At 53.3% G+C, this 20,195-nt stretch overlaps 1 protein-coding gene across 1 annotated transcript in view; it reads left to right on the forward strand.

Annotated features, from left to right (window-relative positions):
- Positions 1 to 20,195, forward strand: part of DNAI1 (dynein axonemal intermediate chain 1) — a 40,784-nt gene that overhangs the window by 12,700 nt on the left and 7,889 nt on the right. The window contains exons 10-13 of the mRNA XM_089306772.1: positions 2,166 to 2,250; positions 6,101 to 6,218; positions 6,516 to 6,559; positions 15,672 to 15,919. Coding sequence (XP_089162898.1) covers positions 2,166 to 2,250; positions 6,101 to 6,218; positions 6,516 to 6,559; positions 15,672 to 15,919 — 495 coding nt within the window. The remainder of the gene's footprint in view (positions 1 to 2,165; positions 2,251 to 6,100; positions 6,219 to 6,515; positions 6,560 to 15,671; positions 15,920 to 20,195) is intronic.

Here is a 20,195-nt window from a genome sequence, read left to right on the forward strand (position 1 = left end):
GAGGCTCTTCTACTTTCAGGCCTTGGATTTACCTCTGCCTGAGAATTCAGGGCCAGGTTAGAGATGATTACAGGTACCATCAATACCAGACCAATAGATGTGCCCTTCTGGGATGGGTTTTCAATGAATATCCATGTAGGAGTCATTATAAAGCTCATGATTAGTGGGTTCACTGGAGGTGTAGGTAGCATAGGTTGGGTGATCATCATGGGAGTTAGTGATGCAATTGTAAGGAGTCACTGTAGGGAGGGTGGGTCACCACAGGGAAGTGATGAAGGACATTTGTCTTTTTGACAGAGAGAAATCTGGGTCAAGAGCCAGACTCCCAGTGTGAAAATCAGAAAGAGATTGACTTGCAATGGGGTGGGAGGGACGAGGTCCACAAGAAGCTGGGGGCTGGTTTCAGCACCTTGGAGAGCTCCTGTGGCTGCTTACAGGAAAATGGTACTATTCTACTCCAGGATAGAAACCGGATCAATTAAAGGGAATTCTGCTTTCTTTCTTTTTAAATATTTATTTGAGAGACAAGGTGGAAGAATGAGATGCAGACAGATAGACAGAAAGCTTCCATCTGCTGTTGCTCCCACAACGACCAGGGCTAGGTCAGGCCCAGCAACTCACAGGTCTCCCACTAGGGGTACCCATCTACTTGAGCTGCCTCCCAGGGGGATGCATTAGCAAGAAGCTGCAATAGAAAGCAGAACTGGGATTTGAAACCAGGCACTCTGATATGGGATGTGTGCATCCCAACTGGCATCTTAACCACAAGGCCAAATCTCAACCCTCTTGTTTTCTTCGTCTGAAGTATGTCCACTTCCACTGAATTCTCTGTTCCAGGACCCTAATAATATCACATTTTAGAGGTTTGAGGGTCCCCTGCTCTGGCTCAGCAGGAGCTGTCCTAATTCTGTTTCCCTCAGTAACTGAGCAGGCACCAAGTGTTCATTGCCATCCTGGGTACTGGAACTCTGAAGTGAAAGACGGCCTCTGGACTATTTAGGAGCTCTGAGTATTGTGATTTTAATTCTCCAATGAACTTTCTCTTTGGTCAGGTTTCTGAGATAAACTTGGAGTCAGTTCAAGGCGTGGCAAATGCCCTCAAAAGGTCATTCCCTAGATGTGACGTTATTACACTTCCACCTCGCTGCTCTGCATGTTCCCTCTGACACCACTGGGGGCTGGGTTAAATACGGGCATGTGCATTATTACATTTAATCCTCACAGTGACCCTGTGAGGCAGACACCACCATTCATCCCCTCATTTTCATGAGGATTCTAAGACTCAGAGGAGTTAAGTAGCTTGTTCAAGGTTGCCACCTGGCTCCTAATCAGTGAGATGGGATAGAGATACATGTCTGTGTGCCTCTTTTCACCACTTCCTGACAATGCCATTCCTGGCCTGTATCCCTGGACCCTTCTTGGGGCTTCCCACTCAGCTATTTTATGGCTAGCACCTGCCCAAAACTCTGCAGGCGTTTCTTGCTAGCCCCTAACTCCTTGCCCCTTGATTTACCCACCATGTGGTTCACTTTGTGGATCTGTGGAATTTCACAAAATAATAATACTGATTTTTGGTTCAAAATGAGTGATTTTTTTCCCATGATGTGAAACCTCTTGCATTCTCTTTGGTTTGGGAAGTGGGCAGGGTCCTGTGGTTGGGAATCTCAATTCTGTCTCACACTCCATGTGTACAAGCATATGTCTTCTTCTTTGGGCCTCTGTGTCTTCCTTTATCTTTGACTAAGTAAAAGGGGGTGTTGTACTGGGAGATCTATGAGGCCTTAATCCTCAAGCGGGTAAAGCCTCTCTATCCTCACCAATGAAGCCTCCAATCTGTCCTCATCTGCTCTCCCCTCCAATCCTCTTCAGCACCAGTCTTGTGCTCAGACACACCTTCTCCCAAATAAGCTCAGAATGAAAGAGCAGCAAGTAAACTCTACCCAGGCACCAAGTACGTCAGCTTGGATCCCATGTGACACGTGGCGGGTAGGGTTTCTGGAAGGCAGTGGAGAGGAGGATCTGTGCCTTGAGACGTGTAGAAATACCTTTACGGAACTCTCTGGGGTTGGCACTGTCAGGAAAGCATTGTTAAATCAACTGCAGGCCTGGACTGTGGCTCAGGGCATGTGGTCCTCTGAGGTCCTGTGGCTTCTGTTTCCCCACAGACAGATGACATCACCAAAGTGTCCCAGGCTGCTAAAATTGTGGAGCGGATGGTCAATCAGAATACATATGATGACATCGCTCAAGGTAAGATTTGAGGTACATTGCCTATATTAAACATCCCTCAAGAAAGATTGGTATCTGAATGTCTCATGCTAAGTCCTAGAAGTCCAAGGGGAGAAAAATGATCTTCCCTTTCTCTGGATGTCACTGGGGAGATGGGAGTTGTGAACAATGGCATAAGAAACACTGGGTGTAGCAAAAAGACACCCGAGCATTAGTGATCCATAGTCGTCTTCCCAGCAATCCTGGGAAGGAAGCAGAGCATAAATGACTACCTCTGCCCTACACATGAGGCTGCTAAGACCGAGGCCTCTTGTCCACCTGACTGGTGAGTGGCAGAGATAACCCAGATCTAGGGCGTGAGCTTCTTTATTCTGTGCTCTGCTCAGTCAGGCTTGGGGTGCTATAAATGCAAGAATGTGTAGGACAGACAGAAACTACTCTGGGGATGCTTAAGAAGAGAAGGAAAAAGAGAGATGAGGGTGAGCAGTCAAGGAAGGTTTCTGGACCCTAGATGACCAGGGATGAGGAGAGTAGGAGCAGCAGGATAGCAGAGGGAGGGCACTCTGGCCAGGGGACAGCACTATCAGTGAGCCCGTGGTGGAAATGAATAGGAATGGGCTCTGGGGACAAGGAGCAGCAGGCTCCCTGACCCAGGCCAGGGCTTTGTTGGAAAGTGGTGAGAGTTCAGGCTAGAGAAGTGGTTGGCGCCAGTTAATGAAGGGCCTTGAATATCATGCAGGGAATCAGTTTTCTCTGCAGAGTTCAGAGATACCAAAGGCTTCCAGAGCAGGGACACTGCTCCATGAGAGCGGGGTTGGAGGAGGATGTGATTTGGGGAAAATACAGGACAGAGGTCAAAGTGAGGTTTGGCTGCAGGGTGGAATGGGCCTTGCTGTACCTGACTCTGCCTGCATCCCGAAGGATGAAGAAAAAGGAGCAGTTAAAATAAGGAAAAACAAGCACCAGCATTCACTGGGAATGGCCTATGTGCCAAGCATTTTATTTCTTCTCGACAGCCACACCGTGAGGTGAATATCATTATTATCTTCATTTCATAGTTGAGAAACTCAGGCTGAGATGTTGCTGCTTGTTCAAAACCACAGCCCGCGGGAGATGTGAGTGGTGGAACCAGACTTGAACGCAGGCCCCTTGGATCCACAGCCTAAGCACTTCACCACCAGACTGCAAAGCCACTGAGCTGGAAGAGACATTTCAAACGTGTTCAAATGAACACACTTGATAATAGATCTATCCTGCTGATTAATTAGTGATGAGGTGAAGAAAGAGATTGATTCAGAGATGCTTAAATCTGGGGGCCTGGGAAATTCTAGTGTCTTTGACAGTGCCAGGGAAACAGAATCCTTCCCATGGCATGAACAGCACATTCCCAAGTGGCTTGTATTTCCCTAAGAGGTTGTGTATTTATTTGGAGCAGCTGCCTCCCCAGAGTTGGCAGCTCCTTGCTGCTGGCTGGTCTCCTTTGCTGACAGCCTAGGGCTCTTCTTGGTTACTTGATGCTCATTGCTCACCCATGGGACATAGAAACCAGGGCTGCCAAGACCAGCAGCCCAAACAAGCCCCCTCGTTATCATTCAGGCTGGAAAACGACCTTGAGTGCTTTTCAAAGCTGTCAAAGTACACAGCAGCTGTGAATGAATTTGTCACTCACACAGCTTGGCTTCCTGAAACCCAGCTTCTGCAAGTGGCCCACCAAAGGGCTGCAAACCTGATTAATATCCACAGAGAAAATGGCCTTGGTGAACCATTTTCATTTGTAAGAAACGCAGTCACATGAAAAGTGCATTGAACTTTGATTTTTTTAATTGCTTACTCTTTTCCCTTTGGGGAAGCATAATCATGAAGGGGAAGGGAACGTGGAGAAGTGTTACCAATTAATCTCCTCTCTGAAATGAGGCATTTTCAAAGAACACCCCAGCTCGGGCATCTCTGATGTGATCAAGGCTTATGCCTCTCTGTTTGAATCTTTTTTTGTCCTGAGACATTTTTGGGGTTTGCATGTAGCCTCACAAGTTCAAGGTGTGGGGCATTGTGAGAGAGGCTGGGGAAATGCCTGGGCCTGCCTTTGACCATGTTGGATGAGAAGATTCATTTTCTAATTGGTTACTCTCGGTTGGAAAGACCGCCAAGAACCGTTTTACTTCTGTTGATTGATTTCATTGCATTCTGTGAACAGTCACCAAGTGTCTGCTTTGTGGTTGGCCCTGTGCTAGGCGCTGAGAACCCAGAAGTGAATACAACATATTTCTTGTTTTCTGGGAGCTGTCTGGTGGGAGAGATAGGTAAAAGGATAAATAGATGCAACACAGTGTGACAGATGTTTCAGTAGAGGAAAAGCAGGACTGGAATTGGGAAGAAGTGAACTCTCTTCAAGAGGAAATGAAGAAAAGAAAATGAAGGCCTTACAGAGGAGGAGGAGTTTGATTTAGATCTGGAATGAGTAGAAGTTTCCAGAAACAGCAGCAGAAAGAACAGGATAATGTGGACATGGAAAACCATATAGAAACACACACACACGCACACGCACACACACACACACACACAAACACACTCATACACACACAACATGGGCCAGCTGGACTCATTGGTACATTTTGATATAGATGGTACAGGGATACAGTTAGAAATGATATAGAGGGGGCCGGTGCTGTGGCATAGCAGGTAAAGCCGCCGCCTGCAGTGCTGGCATCCCATACGGGCACTGGTTCGAGTCCCGGCTGCTCCACTTCTGATCCAGCTCTCTGCTATGGCCTGGGAAAGCAGTAGAAGATGGCCCAAGTCCGGCCCCTGCACCCAAATGGGAGACCCAGAAGAAACTCCTGCCTCCTAGTTTCAGATCAGCACAGCTCCAGCCATTGCGGCCATTTGGGAAGTTAACCAACGGATGGAAGACCTCTCCTTCTCCCTCTCTGCCTCTCTTCTCTGTAACTCTGCCTTTCAAAAAAATAAATAAATCTTTTTTAAAAAAAGAAATAAATAATGTAGAAGTAGTGGCCAAGAGCCTTGGATTGACCTGGGAGCCCTTCCATAAGGAAAATCATTGAGGGGATTTCAAAAGTGTGGGGAAGATGGCGTGGTGAGATGACTTTTTTTTTTTTCTCACTCTGATGGCTCTGCAGAACATAGACGGAAGGAGGAGTTGCTAGAGGTAGGGAGACCAGTGAGAAGGATACTATGATAACCCAGGTGAGGGATATTGAGGCATGAGCCTGGGCAGTGGCTATGGGTTTGGAGAGAAGTAAATGGATTAAAAAGGTGATCAGAAGTATAATATAAGAAATGATGGGGGGGGGGGATCAGTCAAGAATTACCCAGATACCTGGTCTAGACAAATGGATTGATGGGGCTTCTACCCAACTTGGAGAAAATGGGAGGCAGGAATGAGGTTGATCAGGGAACCCTTGGTGGTAGATACGAAGTTGGGCTGCATTTTAGGCATTCAGGAGGCACAGGGACTAGAACCAGCCATAGACATCTGGCAGCTGAACCCCTGCGATCTGTACTCCAATCTGTGTGCTGGGGGAAGTCACAGGGGCAAAGGCTGCAACCCTGGGCTTTCATCTGTGTGGATATGCAGACGTGGATGAAATGGGAGGCAGGGACAAGGCCACTCCTGCAAATCATCTCCAACAACAGTGGCTAACAGAGAGAGCCCACTATGCACAAGGTATTTCCCCCTGCACTTTCATATATTAACTAATACATTTCCTTGAGATAGGTACTAGATTAGTCCTACTCTGAAACACCAAGAAATCAGTTGTTTTGCCCCATGTGGTGCAGATAGCAAGTGGTGGACCTGGGTTTGTCATGAAGTGGCAGCCCTGGGACCTTATTCTGTCTGTGTGTGCTTGAGATTTTAAGTACTATGAGGATGCTGCTGACGAATACCGGGACCAGGAGGGGACCCTGCTGCCGCTCTGGAAGTTCCAAAACGACAAGGCCAAGCACCTGGCTGTCACCGCCCTCTGCTGGTGAGTACAGGCATTACAGCAAAGGCAGAGTCCCTGAGTGCCTGCTAGGTGCCAAGCTTGGAGTAATCCTTTCTACTGCATTTAACCACTTTGAGGCGACACATGGCGGTATGGGGAGAATGAGCCTGGAATTCCAAGAGGATTGCAAGATCATCCCAGGTCTCCCAGTAGGCGAAGATCTAATCGGGACCGGAGGTGTCTGCCGTGTAATTAGGCACCAGTGGCCATGGGAAGGCCCAGGCCCATGGACAGATCATAACCATTGCCTGCACCAATGGGTTCATATTTCTTTTGCAGGAATCCAAAGTACAAGGATCTGTTTGCAGTGGGACATGGCTCCTGTAAGTGATCTGGCTGTTCACTTATTGGCAGAGCTCCTTGCCAGGCATGAGAAATACACAGAGTCGGGCACAGTCACTGCCCTCAGGGGGCCTCCCAGTCCAGTGGGGAAGAGCCACACTCACACTGGCAGTCATTGCCAGGCGATGAATGTACGGAGCTGAATGTGCCAACTGGGCCTCCTATGCGTTGCGCTGGTGGAGAGAGAGGGAGGGAACACTGCTCGCAGAGGGGGCAGCATGGGCAGGAAGTGATGCTGCCGAGGGGGCCAGAGTCAGCCCTGAGAAGGCTGAGTAAGCTTGGGCCTTCTCCTGAGGGGAAGCCACAGAAGGAACTGGAAGAGGACAGGTACAGGGCCAGCATAGGGAAGAGCTGCCCGAGGCTGGAGACTGGTGCGGGTATCCCAAGGAGAGGTGGCAGGATGCTACCCACAGCTGTGCTGGGGGCGTGGTGGCTTCTCCTTGCCTCTTGGTCAGGAATTCCAGATCAGACCCTGTAGTGGGGTGGAGTGGGAAGGGGGCGACTGCTTAAAGTTCATTCCCTGGCCCCTGCACCCTGGGGGCCCAGTGTCCCAGCAGCGGGGGCAGCAGCGAAGCAGCACGTTGTGAGTTTGCTTTCCCTTCCCGCTACTCGGCCCAGGGGAAGCCCCTCCCACAGTGCTGGCCGGGACATTCCACTTGCTGACGGGAGAGGGCCCTGCACTTCGCTGGAGTCGCAGCTCCTGCATGCTAACAGCTTCTTTGGCTGGGAGGCTCAGCTTCAACAGAAAAACCTTTCCATTCTCAAGCTGCTGCTGGCTGGCAGGCATGCGAGCTCCCAGTCTCTGCCCCTCCGAGTGCCTGTCCGCCCCATTCTTTGACCCGGGTGAGGGAGGTAGAGGCAGGCAAGGAGGAGCCGGCGTTTGTCATTCCTCTCAGGAAGAAGGCCTTGGAGCTGCTCCCAGGCTTGTGGTCTGGGCTGCCTTTGAGGATGCCCTAAATGCCTGCTTTGTGTCCCCACTCGTGAGGGTGGGCTGCTGCCAAGCGGGAAGCACCGCCCTCTCTGGCAGTGGCCGAGCACATTCCTCCCTCTGCTGCAGCTACTGGGCCTGGCCCAGGGCCTGGGGCGGGCAGGCCCTCCTAGGAGTGGGTGTGGACCCCCATGAGAGTGCTGTCAGCCTGGGCTCCCTGCCCTGGACAGAGGTGGGGGCATGGGGACTCCCCAGAAGGTGGGAGGAGAAACGACTACAGTTCTGACACCATCTCCTCCCAGCCAGGGTCAGAAGCAGGGTCGGCTGGCTGGGGTCATGTGTCGGGGCAGGGTTGGGGGCAGCCTCAGTCAGGAGCAGGAGAGAATAGTTCACTTCCCACGAGGGCAAGACCTCAAGCTGGCCAGGCCCCGCAGCCTCCTCACCCGGGAAGGGTCTCTTTGTCCTTCCTCAGTCTTTTTTGCCTGAGTGGTGCACACAGTCAGCTGCTCCTGGAGGGTCACTGCCCGGAGCTATACCTGGGGCTAGACGCCTCTCTGAGCACAGACTTCTCATTGGGGACAAGGAGAAGCTAACAGCCTGCCAGGTTCCATCTCAGTGCTGTGGTGAGGCACACTGGGGGAAAGGAGCCGAATGTGGCCTGCGAGCAGCCTTCTGCCCCGTCCTCCATGCTTTCCCTAGCAGGCCTGCAGTGCTCCCAGGGCCTGAGTAGCCTCCTTTCCTTGCTCCAGAGAATGACAGAGGGCGGTGAGTCTGGGAGCAGGGCCTAGTGACAGTGCTATTCGCAACTGCTATCCCTGGCACGGGACTTGTTGGCCCGTTTTCCAATAGACATCTATGCTCCAGGGCCCTGTATACCTCAGAACCACCTGTAAGGGCCCAAGCAGAGCCATGCTGGACTGGGGCTCAGAAGGGCCCTGCATCCACTTCCAAGGTCACTTCTGGAAGTCCAATGCTCTTGGGTGCTCAGCACCTCCGCGGAAGAAAGAGGGCAAAACTGAGGTAGGCGGAGGGCACCCTTGTTGCTGGCTGAGGTCATTGTGAGAAGCAGCCTGTCCCACCAGAATCGGTCATACTTTGGAAGCTCCTGTATACTGACTTCCCATAATCAGAATCACAAGGACAAACACTGCAGTGAGAATTTGGATTTGTTGTTGGGTTTGGCCCTGGTAAGTTCAGTCCAAACCTCGTAAACCTTTTTCCTGGAATTCCCAGTGCCTATTCTGTAACACAGTCACATAAAACTTTGGCAGGGGTAGGCGTGTCCCTTAGGAAGGACTGAGACCAATCCCCTGTGGTGAGGGGAGGGCAGGTCGGCTGGAGCCCAGCCAGGAGCAAGCAGGTGGGGAAAGGGAGTCCAGGCAGTTGCCTGCAACAGCGCACAAGCATTCACACCTCCTCCCCTCTATGGCTGCTGGGTATCAGGTGCTGGGCACGTCAGGCTGCTTAAAGGGCACAGATTTGGATGCCCCCTCCGGCCAGGCTCCATGTTCCCAGCAGAGTGGAAAAAGAGGCTGTCAGCAGGTAAAAGCAGGTGGAGGAACACTGGCGGGCGAGCGGAAACTTGGTCCAGAAAGAGACGGCCTGGGGGCTTGTGGGTGCACCCGTGTCGGCAAGGCTACACCGAAGGGGTCCTGTCCGGCCCTTTGGCCCGTTCATGGCCGGGAAGCGGGGACTCCTGCTGCTCTGCAGTCAGGGAGAGTGGAACAGATCCCGAGGCTATCACACAGGAAAGCGGGCAGGAAGCTGCTTAGGGAGCCACATATTGGAAGGGCAGGGAGCCAGGTGTTCCCCCACCCCGGCTTCCCTCTGAGGGGGGCAGCACCCTCAAAAGGATCCACGGGTAGGGTCTGTGTCCCAGCACCAAGCCCATTCCCCCACTGTCCCACCACACCCTGGCTTGTCCCCCAAGCCTTCCCAGGCCAGAGATAACACTCATAGGGATTTAAATCTTTTCTGATCATTTATTTGTCAGCTTCACTAATTAAGCAGTGTTAATTTCATTTACTGAAAATGGAAATTCATCCACCTCATTTCTCCCTGTTCATCCTCCACACACAAAATCCATCACTCGTCGGCTGCAGGCTGTGTAAAATTTACAGGACTAATTATGTTGTCAGGTCTCTTTGTAAATACAGTCCATAAAGGCCACTGTGCTTGCCGGGTTGTAGTGCTAGGGCATTCCCGTTGTTAGTTTAATTACTGGTTAGTTATTTAGGTTCTCAAATGTTTGCCTCATTTTCCCTAAATCAAATTAAATGTCCCGCTTGATGTATTCTGTCTCCAAGGCCTTGCTCTTAGTTCCCACACTGTTTAAATATGACTTCTAATCGAATGAGAATGCCTGGACAAGCCCAGCTGCCTGGGAGGCTGAGCCCGACGTGGCCCCATGGCCCCTGGGCCGTGCATGAGATTGGAGCCGTCTAGCAACCGATACCCTCTGTAGGGGAGCCTTGGGCTGCTTCCCTGCCTGTGGAGATGGTGAACATCCCAACACAAAGGGGGCATTTCTGTTTCTGGTGACCAAGGTGGCAAGGCAGGCTGTGGGAAACTGAGGGAGGGTTTCCTTGTAGACACCAGGGCAGCTGAAGATCATAGCATCCATCAGCCCATCAGCCTGACTTCTAGAGGGACCTGCTTCCAAACCATCCCTGAGGAACAAGAACCACCTCTACGAGCCACTCTCTATGGTTTGTGACGGTGGAGTTTGGGTCCACCTTCTTGGAATGCCTACCAGATTAGTGTCCGGTAGCTGCTGCAGTGAATTACCGCAAACACGATGGCCTGAAACGGTCCCAAGTTCTTCTCTTACAGTCTGGAGGTCAAATGTCCGTAATGGGTGTCACTGAGCTACACGCTGGTGTCAGCAGAGGCCTTGTTCCTTCCGGAGCCTCTGGGGCAGCATCTGTTTCCTCTTCTTTTCCAGCTTCTAGAGGCTGCCCACATTCCATGGCTTGTGGCCCCTTTCCAACCAGAAATCGCATCATTCTGCCATCTGCTCCTGTCGTCACATCTCCTTCTCTGACTCTCTTTCCCTTATAAGAACCCTTGCACTTACACTGAGTCCACCCAGATAATCCAGGATAATCCCCCTGTCTCAGGGTCTTTAACTTAATCGCATCTACAAAGTCCCTTTGCCATGCAAAGTGACATATTTATAGGTTCTGGGGATTAGGATGTGGACATTTTGGTGAGGGGGGCGTGTTCCTGCCTACCACATGCCCCCACCAAGTGCCTCTTGCGTGACTCAGTAAGGGAGTCGTTAAACAGCTGCTGCCTTGGAGCTGGTCCTGGGCTGGACTCATTTAGGATGCCACAGTAAGAGAGGAAGCCTGCTGTTCAAGGCTGGCTCGCTCCCCTTGTCACAGCAGCCTGGCATCTACTTCCTACTGATCACTGATCTGGCTTTAGTCTCATGCCCCAACATGCCCTCTCCCTGCCTGGCGTTCTCTGAGCCCTGAGCCAGGAGCCCAGGGTTCTCTTGATTTGTAGAATTCTCCAGAGCAGCTCTCCACGATTGCTAACCTTGCAGGGGTAAGGTCGTGGAGCTTTGGCCCCCACTGATGGCTGCTGGTTCAGGAAGATATCAACTGTGGCCCTGTTCTGCCAGGGCTGAAAGGGGAAGTCAAAGGTAGGCAGAGCTTTGGTCTATGGTGGAATTGAGCCTCCCATTGCCTCTGCGGCCCCTTTGCCTGGAGCCCAGTTTTCTCAGAACTGCCAGGTCAGACCCTGTTTGTGAGGGGTTTGGTTCTCCTCTCCAAATTCTTGTGGCTCATTGAAGGGGAGAGTTGGGGAGGACTTAGAGATCCCGCAGCAGGACAGGGCCAGCAGCAGGCACCCCTATCAGCAGAGAGAGGCGTGCTGGGCCACACCAGGCCATGCTCCCCCTGTCTTATGGGAGGTTGAGCAGGAGACCTGCTCACAGCTCCTCACAGGGTGGGGGTGGAGGCTCACAGAGGAGATAGCCCTGGTGCCTATCTCCCAGAGAAGACCCTCACGGGCTAGTAGACTGCCCAGACAGTGTGGGAGGGAATTCAGTGCAGCTTAAGAGGGCCAAAGCACAAAGTGGGGAAAAGGAGCTCATTCCCGGCCAACAACCCTCTCCCTCTGTGGCAGGATCACAAACCAAGTTTCTCTCTCTCTCTCTCTCTCTCTCTCTCTCTCTCTCTCTTCCCCCTTTTTTGTTCCCGTTGTTTCAGCTACTTACTGAAATCCTATGGCCTGGAGAACACTCAGATTCCTTCACAAGCCCTAGACTTCATCTCTGCCTCTTTGTACAAAGGAGGATAAGATTAGGGAAATTCAGAACAAACCATCCCAGAGCCCAGGGCCCAATGTTTTGGAAGCCTTGAGCCAGAAGGGGTCCTAGCATTCCCTGAGAATGGCACTGTGGGTGCCCTCGATGCTCATGTCATTCCAGGACTGCTGATGACTTGTTGTTGATGTCATCCTGCTGGAGGGCCAAGCAGTGATATCATTGGGCTGCTGGTGACCTGGGTGGTGACATCACCCAGACAGTTGGAGGACTGGGCAATGATGTCACCCAAGATGAACCTAGCAAAGATATTGCATGGTTACCATTGGTGGTCTCAGCAGTGAAGTCATTTTGGGGCCTCTGGAAAATAAGCTGATGATCTCCTGCTGGAGCTATGGGAGGTCTGCTCTGTCAAGTCTCACTGGTGCACTCGGAGAATGGAGCAGTAAGGTCTCACAGGGGCCACAGGAGCCGGGGGAGGAGTGGATGGAATAAGATGGAGTTGAATCAGGGCAGGTTTTTGTTTTTTGTTCTTCATTATTTTCCTAGTGTGGTTTGGTGAAAAGAGCCCTGAGAATTCAGGAAACATAGTCCCTATCCATGATTAGGAACTGTGATCTTGGTGTCTAGGAGGGTTCCTTTGGTTGCAAGTAACAGAGACTATTAAATCCAGCTCAGGAAAGTGGGGCATATTGTCCGGATGCATATGGCCTGCGAAGAAGGCAGGATCTAGGGCCTAGGGGTGATGGGTTGCTCTGTGTCCCTCTCTTATGAAATCTAGGCTTTTCTGGTGCTTGACTGACCTGTCTCTTAGCTGTTCTCTAGTCCAGAGCCTGGAGGGCTTCTCTTGGCTCTGCTAGTCCCGACCACCACTACCATTAGGTGTAGTGCCCCTCTCCTCCCTTCCTCACTTCTGTGCCCAGACCAGATTGATGCCATTATCAGAGCAGAACAACTTCTGCTATAAAAAGGGTACTGGTGTCGTGTGCCTCATGTTCCTGGGCACACCACTGCTCTTCTCTGGGGCCCAGTTTTTCCAACTGTGAAATTAGTCTGGAAGCCCAGATTCTGGTCTCAGTGATTCTGTGAGTCAGTCACAGAGGTCCCCAATACACAGTTGCTAAGCTAGTCACCCTGATTTCACTGGTCACAATGTCTGGGTAGGCATACAGGGACAGAGGGTACCTGGAGTTTGTCTACAGAAAGTGGGCCATGCTGCTATATACATCAGAGGGCCAGGCCCTGTACCATAGTAGGAGCAAGTGTGAAGGTCGTGCCCACCTTTGCCCCTTGGTGCATTAAGGAGAGCATCTGAGTCCTCGGCCTGTGCATCCGTCACCCACCTACCTGCCACTGTCATTCACACCTTGGCTTACCCTCGCACCACTGTCAATCTTGACAAGCATCAAGGACAGATTGAAATCAAGAGCATCCCTGGCTAACTTGACTGTTGATAGAAATCATTCAGCCACAGGGTCTGATATGTCTCTGTCCCCGCAGGGGCCAGTCCTGGAGGAGGCCGAAATCGGGTGCTCAGGTTTGCTTGATAAACAAAAGCTAAAGAGGGGTCCGATTTTGCGGCATAATGGGTAAAGCCACTATCTGTGACACTGGCATCCTATATGGGTGCTGGTTCGTGTCTCAGCTGCTCCACTTCTGATCCAGCTCCCTGTTAATGGCCTGGGAAAGGCAAAAGCCAGGACCCGAAAGGTCCAAGTGTTTGGGCCCCTGCCACCAATGTGGGAAAACCGGAAAAAGCTCCTGGCTCCTGGCTTCAGCCTGATCCAGAGCTGGCCATTGGCCCAGAGCTGGCCATTGTAGCCATCTGGGGAGTGAGCCAGCAGATGGAAGATTCTCTCTCTCTCTAACTCTTTCAAAATAAATAACTAAATCTTGTTTTTTAAAAGATTTATTGATTTATTTGAAAGTCAGAGTTACACAGAGAGGGAAGGAGAGAGACAGAGAGAGAGAGAGAGAGGTCTCCTATCTGCTGGTTACTCCCCAATTGGCTGCAGTGGCCGGAGCTGTGCTGATCCGAGGCCAGGATCCAGGAGCTTCCTCCAGGTTTCCCAATGAGAGTGCAGGAGCCCAAGGACTTGGGCCATTTTCTACTGCTTTCCCAGGCCACGGCAGAGAGCTGGATCAGAAGTGGAGCAGCCAGGACCCGAACTGGCACCCCTATGGGATGCCAGCACTACAGGCAATGGCCTTACCCACTACACCACAGCACCGGCCCAGATAACTAAATGTTAAAATAAAATAAAGCTAAAGGGGTGGTCACACTTCCCAGTTCAAGCCCTTCCTGTTCTTCCCTCGCTCTACTCAGCAAGCTACAGATCTCTCCCAGGAGCTGCACAGAGTGAGACGCAGTCGGCTCTACCTCACCTATCTCAAGGCCAGATTCCTGCTGGCTCTGAGACAGAGTCAGGCGCAGGGTGAGCCAGGTTCTGCTGCGGGGGATCTGGAAGCCCTCAAGCTCATCCTCTTGCCAGGAGTCTTAGCTTCTCCAGAGCACAAGCACTTTCCTCCCAGTCACTGCACGCCCTTCCCAAGGCTCAAGCTGGACCCTGGCACCTTCCACTCAGGTGGAATGTGTGGCCCCCTGGCAAGTGGTCTGGGGGAGAGGTTCCTGACAGGTGTCTCTCAAGCTGGGGAGGATTGGCCCCTGCGAGGCTAAGTGGGCTCCTCAACCAAGAGCTGCTGTCGTGGGCGTGCCAGCTTCCCCAGCTTCCTGCAGAACTCTTCTGAGGCCAGCCGGGCTCCTGGGGGAAACCTGCTGCCAGTCAGGGCACAGAGTGGTCTTGGCCGGGTGTCTAGCATGGGAGTGCCTGGCATACGGAGGAAGCTGAACTCATGCCAAAAGCCCAGATCGTCCCTGGGCTCAGCCCAGTCTTAACTCTCTTGAGTAAGGGGCAGCCTTAGAATAAGAGAATGACTTAGAAAAACTAGCCAAGTTGGGGCTGCCTCCCATGGGGTCTCAGGACTGGCCAGTTTGTCATGAGGTCCCAAGCACTGCAGCTGCCAGGGACAGAGGAGCTTGGCCAGAGGAGCCGGGGGGTCAGTGAGGAGGACCCTCATAGTAATGGGCCCCCCAAGATGGGGGTGGGATGGGGGCTGCGCTAGCCTTCCACCTCTCCAGCTCCGGCTCTTTGGAGCTTGAGGAAAGGGATAGAAGGGCTGGGGTGCTGGCAGGAGAGCTGCACTCGAGGGCTGTATTCTGTTCAGTGGCTACATTATCTGTCAAGTGTACATAAGGAGTGAGAGGCACTCTGCTGGTGGGGGGCTGGTATGGAGAGAGAGCAGACCTCTGCGGAGGGGTCCGTTGTCAATCACCAAAAGCTATGCCCACGTCGAGTGGGCCAGGTGGCTGGCCTAGAGCTGGGGCACAGGCTGTAACTGGGGTCTCTGGAGACAGGCTGTCCGGGAAGATACTCGTAAGCAGCCAGATGGAAGCTCGCAGTTCTGTTTCAGTTCAAGTTCAACCCCTGCCCTTGGCTGATGGAGAGGGAGCACGTGGGCAGTATTCAGGTGTCTCTAGGACAGCCCACTGCTCCTGGACTGGGCATTTGAACCCCCTCTGAAGGAACTGCCCCTTCCCAAGCCCACACAAGACTTAGCAACTCTTTGAGCCTGCACCCCAGGAAGAAAAGGAGAATGACTGTCTGTCCTTGTGGCGAGCCTGCTCACCTCTATTGCTTGTTGGATCCTTCCCTGGGCCCTGAGAAGCAGGAGGCCGACTCTCCTAATTCCATTCCACAGAAGGAGAAGAGGGCACTGAGAGAGGAACCCTCTGATTGTAGAGCAGGGCTGGGCTCGCTCATCTTGGGGGGCGGGGCAGGGGTGCTTCTCCCGAAGGGTCTTCCAACCACAACGCCCTGTGTCCCCCGGTTAGATGACTTCATGAAGCAGAGCCGGGGCATGCTGCTGCTCTACAGCATGAAGAACCCCAGCTTCCCCGAGTACATCTTCAGCAGCGACAGTGGCATCATGTGCCTCGACATGCATGTGGACCACCCCTACCTGGTGGTGGTGGGTCACTACGACGGCAACGTGGCCATCTACAACCTCAAGAAGCCCCACTCCCAGCCCTGCTTCCGCAGCTCGGCCAAGTCTGGCAAGCACACCGACCCTGTGTGGCAGGTCAGGCCCAGAACCCAGAGTGGGGAAACGGCATCTGGGAGCCACTGGAGGTGGAACCTTGGGAGGACAGGGTCACAGGCAAGGGGACAGGAATGGCACGTGCCAGCTTAGTGACCAAGGAGCTGGGTGTGAAAAGAGGCAGAGAAGGGCCAAAGGTGAGAATCTGGAGGTAAGAGAGACTGGGAGAGAGCCAGGTCCGCTGCTTCCCAGCTTCCACAGCGAGGGCCCCATCTATCTGCCAGGGATCTCTTAGGTGCGGCAGTCAGTACCTCAAGGCCCCAGCTGGGAGCCTCCAGGGCCTGACAGGCTGCACCTGAGTATGTTACAGACTCCAGAGCCTCGTCTAGAAGTTTCCTCAACTCCCCACACAGGCTCTCCCCTGCCATCTGGACTAGATCTGGGGAAACTCCCAGGCGGGGGTGGATGCTGCCAGTTGCCTGCTGTCTGGGTGAGGTCTGTCCCCAAGCCTCCTCTGTCGCACCCTCGTTTCTCCAGATGGGCCTGAAGTAGTGAGTAGGGCCTCTGCCAAGTCAGCCCAGCCTGCGACCGTTACCTTGACACCGGGGCCAGATTTCACCTGACACTGTGTCTCCCATCTCCTCCCCCAGGAGTCAGGTTCACAGCTGCACGCTCAGAGGGTTTCTTAGCTCTGGCTTTTCAGGCCCTTTCTCACTGTGTCCCAGAGCTCCTCCTCCTCCTGAGGCTGTGCATCCTCTGGTTCCGGGAAGCGCTGGCACAACTCAAGGACAGATTTCTGCCTCAAGTTGCCCAGGTCTCTGGGCTCCTCAGCCAGTGCTGGGTCTGTCTTCTCATCTTGCTCTGCCCTCCTGCTCTGACAGTCTGCCGGCAGGCCCTGCACTCCTGCTTCTTCCAGCCCTAAGCACCCTGAGACATGTGGACACCCACCCCAGGGAGGGATGCCAGGACAGCCTCATCCTGTGCCCAGAGCCTGGGCAGAGAGGGTGAGAGGGAGGCAGCACCTCCTCTGCACACCCTCCCCTGCCCCTCCAGCAAAGCAGGGGCCAGAGGTGGCAGCTTCAGGAGTTCTCTCCTCCAGAATGTCCGACTCCTCACCTCCAGGCATTAGAAGACAGCTGCAGACTTTAGATAAAGCCCAGGGAGAGGAGACAAGGCCTGCCTTGATCACACTGACTGCGCCTGCTTTCCCAGCTCAGATAGCTCAGGCCCGAGTTTGGAGCACCTCTGGCTGGCCTGACTCCTCCTCCTTGAGCCCAGGAGAGGGGGAAAGTCCCAGGCCAACCACCCGCTTCCTCCTGTTTTGCTCTCTAAGTCAAATAACAGGTTGGGGGGAAATGATCTTTTCCACTGAGCGGGTCTCAGGAGGGCTGGAACACACCTGAACGGGGTGGCCTCTGCTGCCCCACCATCCTGCCAGGAAAACAGGCTGCTGCTTTTGCCAAATGGAAGGTGTAGGCTGGAATCATAGCATGGGACCAGGGAGGGACCCACTTATCTCTCACTTCCCGTTTCCTTCTTTGCCCCTCATTCCCTGCCTCTCGTTCATTCACTCATTCACCTGTTCAGTGACTGCTCCCTGCTTGCTGCCCTGGTGGCCGAGCATGCTTAAAGGCCTGATCTCCGGTCCCAGGCTGACCAGGACGGGGCCAGGCACTAAGGGCTACAACAGAAGGGTGCCAGACCGGGGCTGGGGCAGGAGAGGTCTTTCCAGGGGAAACAAGGCCTGCGCTGGATTGTGATGGATGAGAAAGTGTGAGTAGCTGAAGAAGCGAGTGAAGGGAGACATATATGCAGTGACACAGGGTGGGGCATCAAGGAGAGTGACCTGTGGGAAGCCACGCCCCAGTGGAGCATCATGGGAGAGACAGAGGGGAGCAGGGTCTGCCAAAAGGACAGGTGCCCAATCAGGACTGCACTTGTCCGTCAAGTTGGACAGTGCAGGTCGGTGGTTTCAAATGAAGCATGGAGCAGCTCTGCTAGGACCAGAGCCCTGCTTGCTCAAGGTTTCCCCGTTATCACTCCTCCTGCCCCCGCGGTACCTCCCCAAGGCTCTTAGGATTTTCTCTGAGCACAGTTTGAAAATCTCTGCCCAACCCCCAGAAGGTTTTAGGCAGAGGAATGACGTGAGCACGTCTGTGTCTTGGAGGGATCCTCTGGTTACAGCATAAGAAATGCTGAAGCCTGAGCTAGGGCAGGGGCAGTGGAGAGAGAAACGAGAAGACAGGGCTGAGAGCTACAGGGGCAGTAAAGTCGATAGAAGGAAATGGTTGACTGGACGTGGGTAAAAGGAGAAGTCGATGCTGCCTTCCTCTAGGGTGCCCAGGAGGCCTCCTGCAGGAGTGGGAAATGGCAGCCGAGGAGCAGATTTGGCCAGAAGTCAATACAAGACGCCTGAGGGACCCCGAGAAAGGAGGTGCTGTTTGAGCCTGGAGTTTGAAGGAGAGCCAGGCTGGCGAATGAGATGACAGAGATAGCAGAATCTAGGTCCTTCTTTGAGAGACGATGTCAGAGTTGTTTTGGTTCTCAAATGGCAGGCTGGGGCAGAAGGAGTTTGTTCTGTTGGCAGTGGGGAGCCATGGAAGGTTTTGGAGCCAGGGAGAGAACTATCTGTTCTAAGAAAACTGGGCTCCTGTCCCAAAGCACAGGCTATTTCCCCGGGGAGCTGGCCTGGGTAGCCTAGCCTGTTCAGGCCCCACTGTCAAACCTCAACCAACAACACTCTGGGAAGGGTGTGTGTGTGTGTGTGTGTGTGTGTGCGTGTGCACAATTCTGGAGAAGGGAGCTAGAAGGATGTTTGAACAGAGACTGGGGTCAGGCAGTCTGCCTTAATCACATAAGGCAGAAGAGAAGGAATCAGTTAAGTGGGCTCCACCTCTGCCCTACTGCTTGGTCCCTGAGCAGTCATCTGCTCACCAAACCCCACTTAGCACCCTCTCCGGCTTGATTCCTACCCTCCCCTCTCCCGCAGGAGCACGTATGTGACTTGCACACACTTACACAGACACACAGGCACTTGCAAATACACACATACCACCCCCCACTGGCCATCAGGCTGCTAAGTGGGGTGTGAAATACAATTTCCATGCGCTGGCGTCTGCTCATTAAACACTTCCCTTTGCAGCTCCCTAGCGCCTCTTACCGCCTGGCCTTTGACAGCCCTTGTCCCCTCCCCGCTTTAATGGGACCACCTTCCCGCAGAAGACTTCTTCTCAGGATCAGGGCCCACTCAGACTTGGGCCTGACATGCTCTGCAGGGGTTCTTGGCCCCCCCAGTGAAAGGACAACAGAGCCAGCCATCCAGGCAGGACTCAGCCCGCCCTCCTGCTGCTCTGATCTCCAAGGCCTGGGGGCCGGTCGGGGAGAGGCAACCCCTTCTCTTCCCCTCAGCCCGCTCCCCAACAGCCATGGTGACAGCTGCGGTTTCGGGCAACAGGCACTGGGTTCCTGGCCGCCCTCGCTGGGCCTCTGCTTGTGACAGGGGGAGGGAACAGGACAGTGGTCCCAGCATGGGCGGTCTGGAGAGAGCTAGAGGATGGAAAGCTCTGGGCACCCAGCCCCTCCCCAGCTCTCTGGGACATGGCTTGGCCAGGCCTCCACATCTGGCAATAGAAACTTGAGCCTCAAGCGTGTCATCTTCATAAGACAACAGCTCTGTCTCCAAAACACTTTCCCATATGTTTGCTTCCAGCCCTGAGAAGACGGGCGGGGCAGGATAATTAACCCCGATTTGCAGATGGAGAAATGCAGCTCAAATCTGGGATTTGAGAGCAAGGTTCTGGGAGCAGGAGCTAGTGGTGAAGTGAAGGTGGGAACAGAGGAGACACTTCCTGGAGGAGGGCCAAGCCTGGAAGACGAGGGGAGGAGAGGGGAGGGGAGGGCGTCTGCTCCTGCTCCTCCAGCCCTCCAGCAAACAGGAGAAAGGCCCCAGGGAACCTTGGCTCCCAGAGTCCTAGGATGATGGTAATAATGAGGACATTAGCTAACATGTACTGCACACTTACTATGTGCAATATTGTGACCACGTTGAGGACTTCACATATATTATCTTAGCTATTCCTCACGACAAACCTATGCTGCTATGACTCCTGTTCTGTAAATGAGGAAGCTGGTTGGCGGACCCTGTCCTTTCTGGGCATCTCTGTGTGAGGTTAAACCCTGAGCCACCACCTCTTCCTCTTACGTAGGCTGCTAGAACCCAACCCAAGCCACTCAGGCAGTGCCCTGCCTGGCACTCTGGCTCCAGCGTGGGAGAGAGTGTTCAAAGCTGGAAGGAGGGAGGGAGCACTCATCATGGGAT

This window comes from Oryctolagus cuniculus, chromosome 1 (genome assembly GCF_051225735.1).
Source record: "Oryctolagus cuniculus isolate XC-2025 breed Fujian yellow rabbit chromosome 1, ASM5122573v1, whole genome shotgun sequence".
In the NCBI taxonomy this organism is placed as follows: domain Eukaryota; kingdom Metazoa; phylum Chordata; class Mammalia; order Lagomorpha; family Leporidae; genus Oryctolagus; species Oryctolagus cuniculus.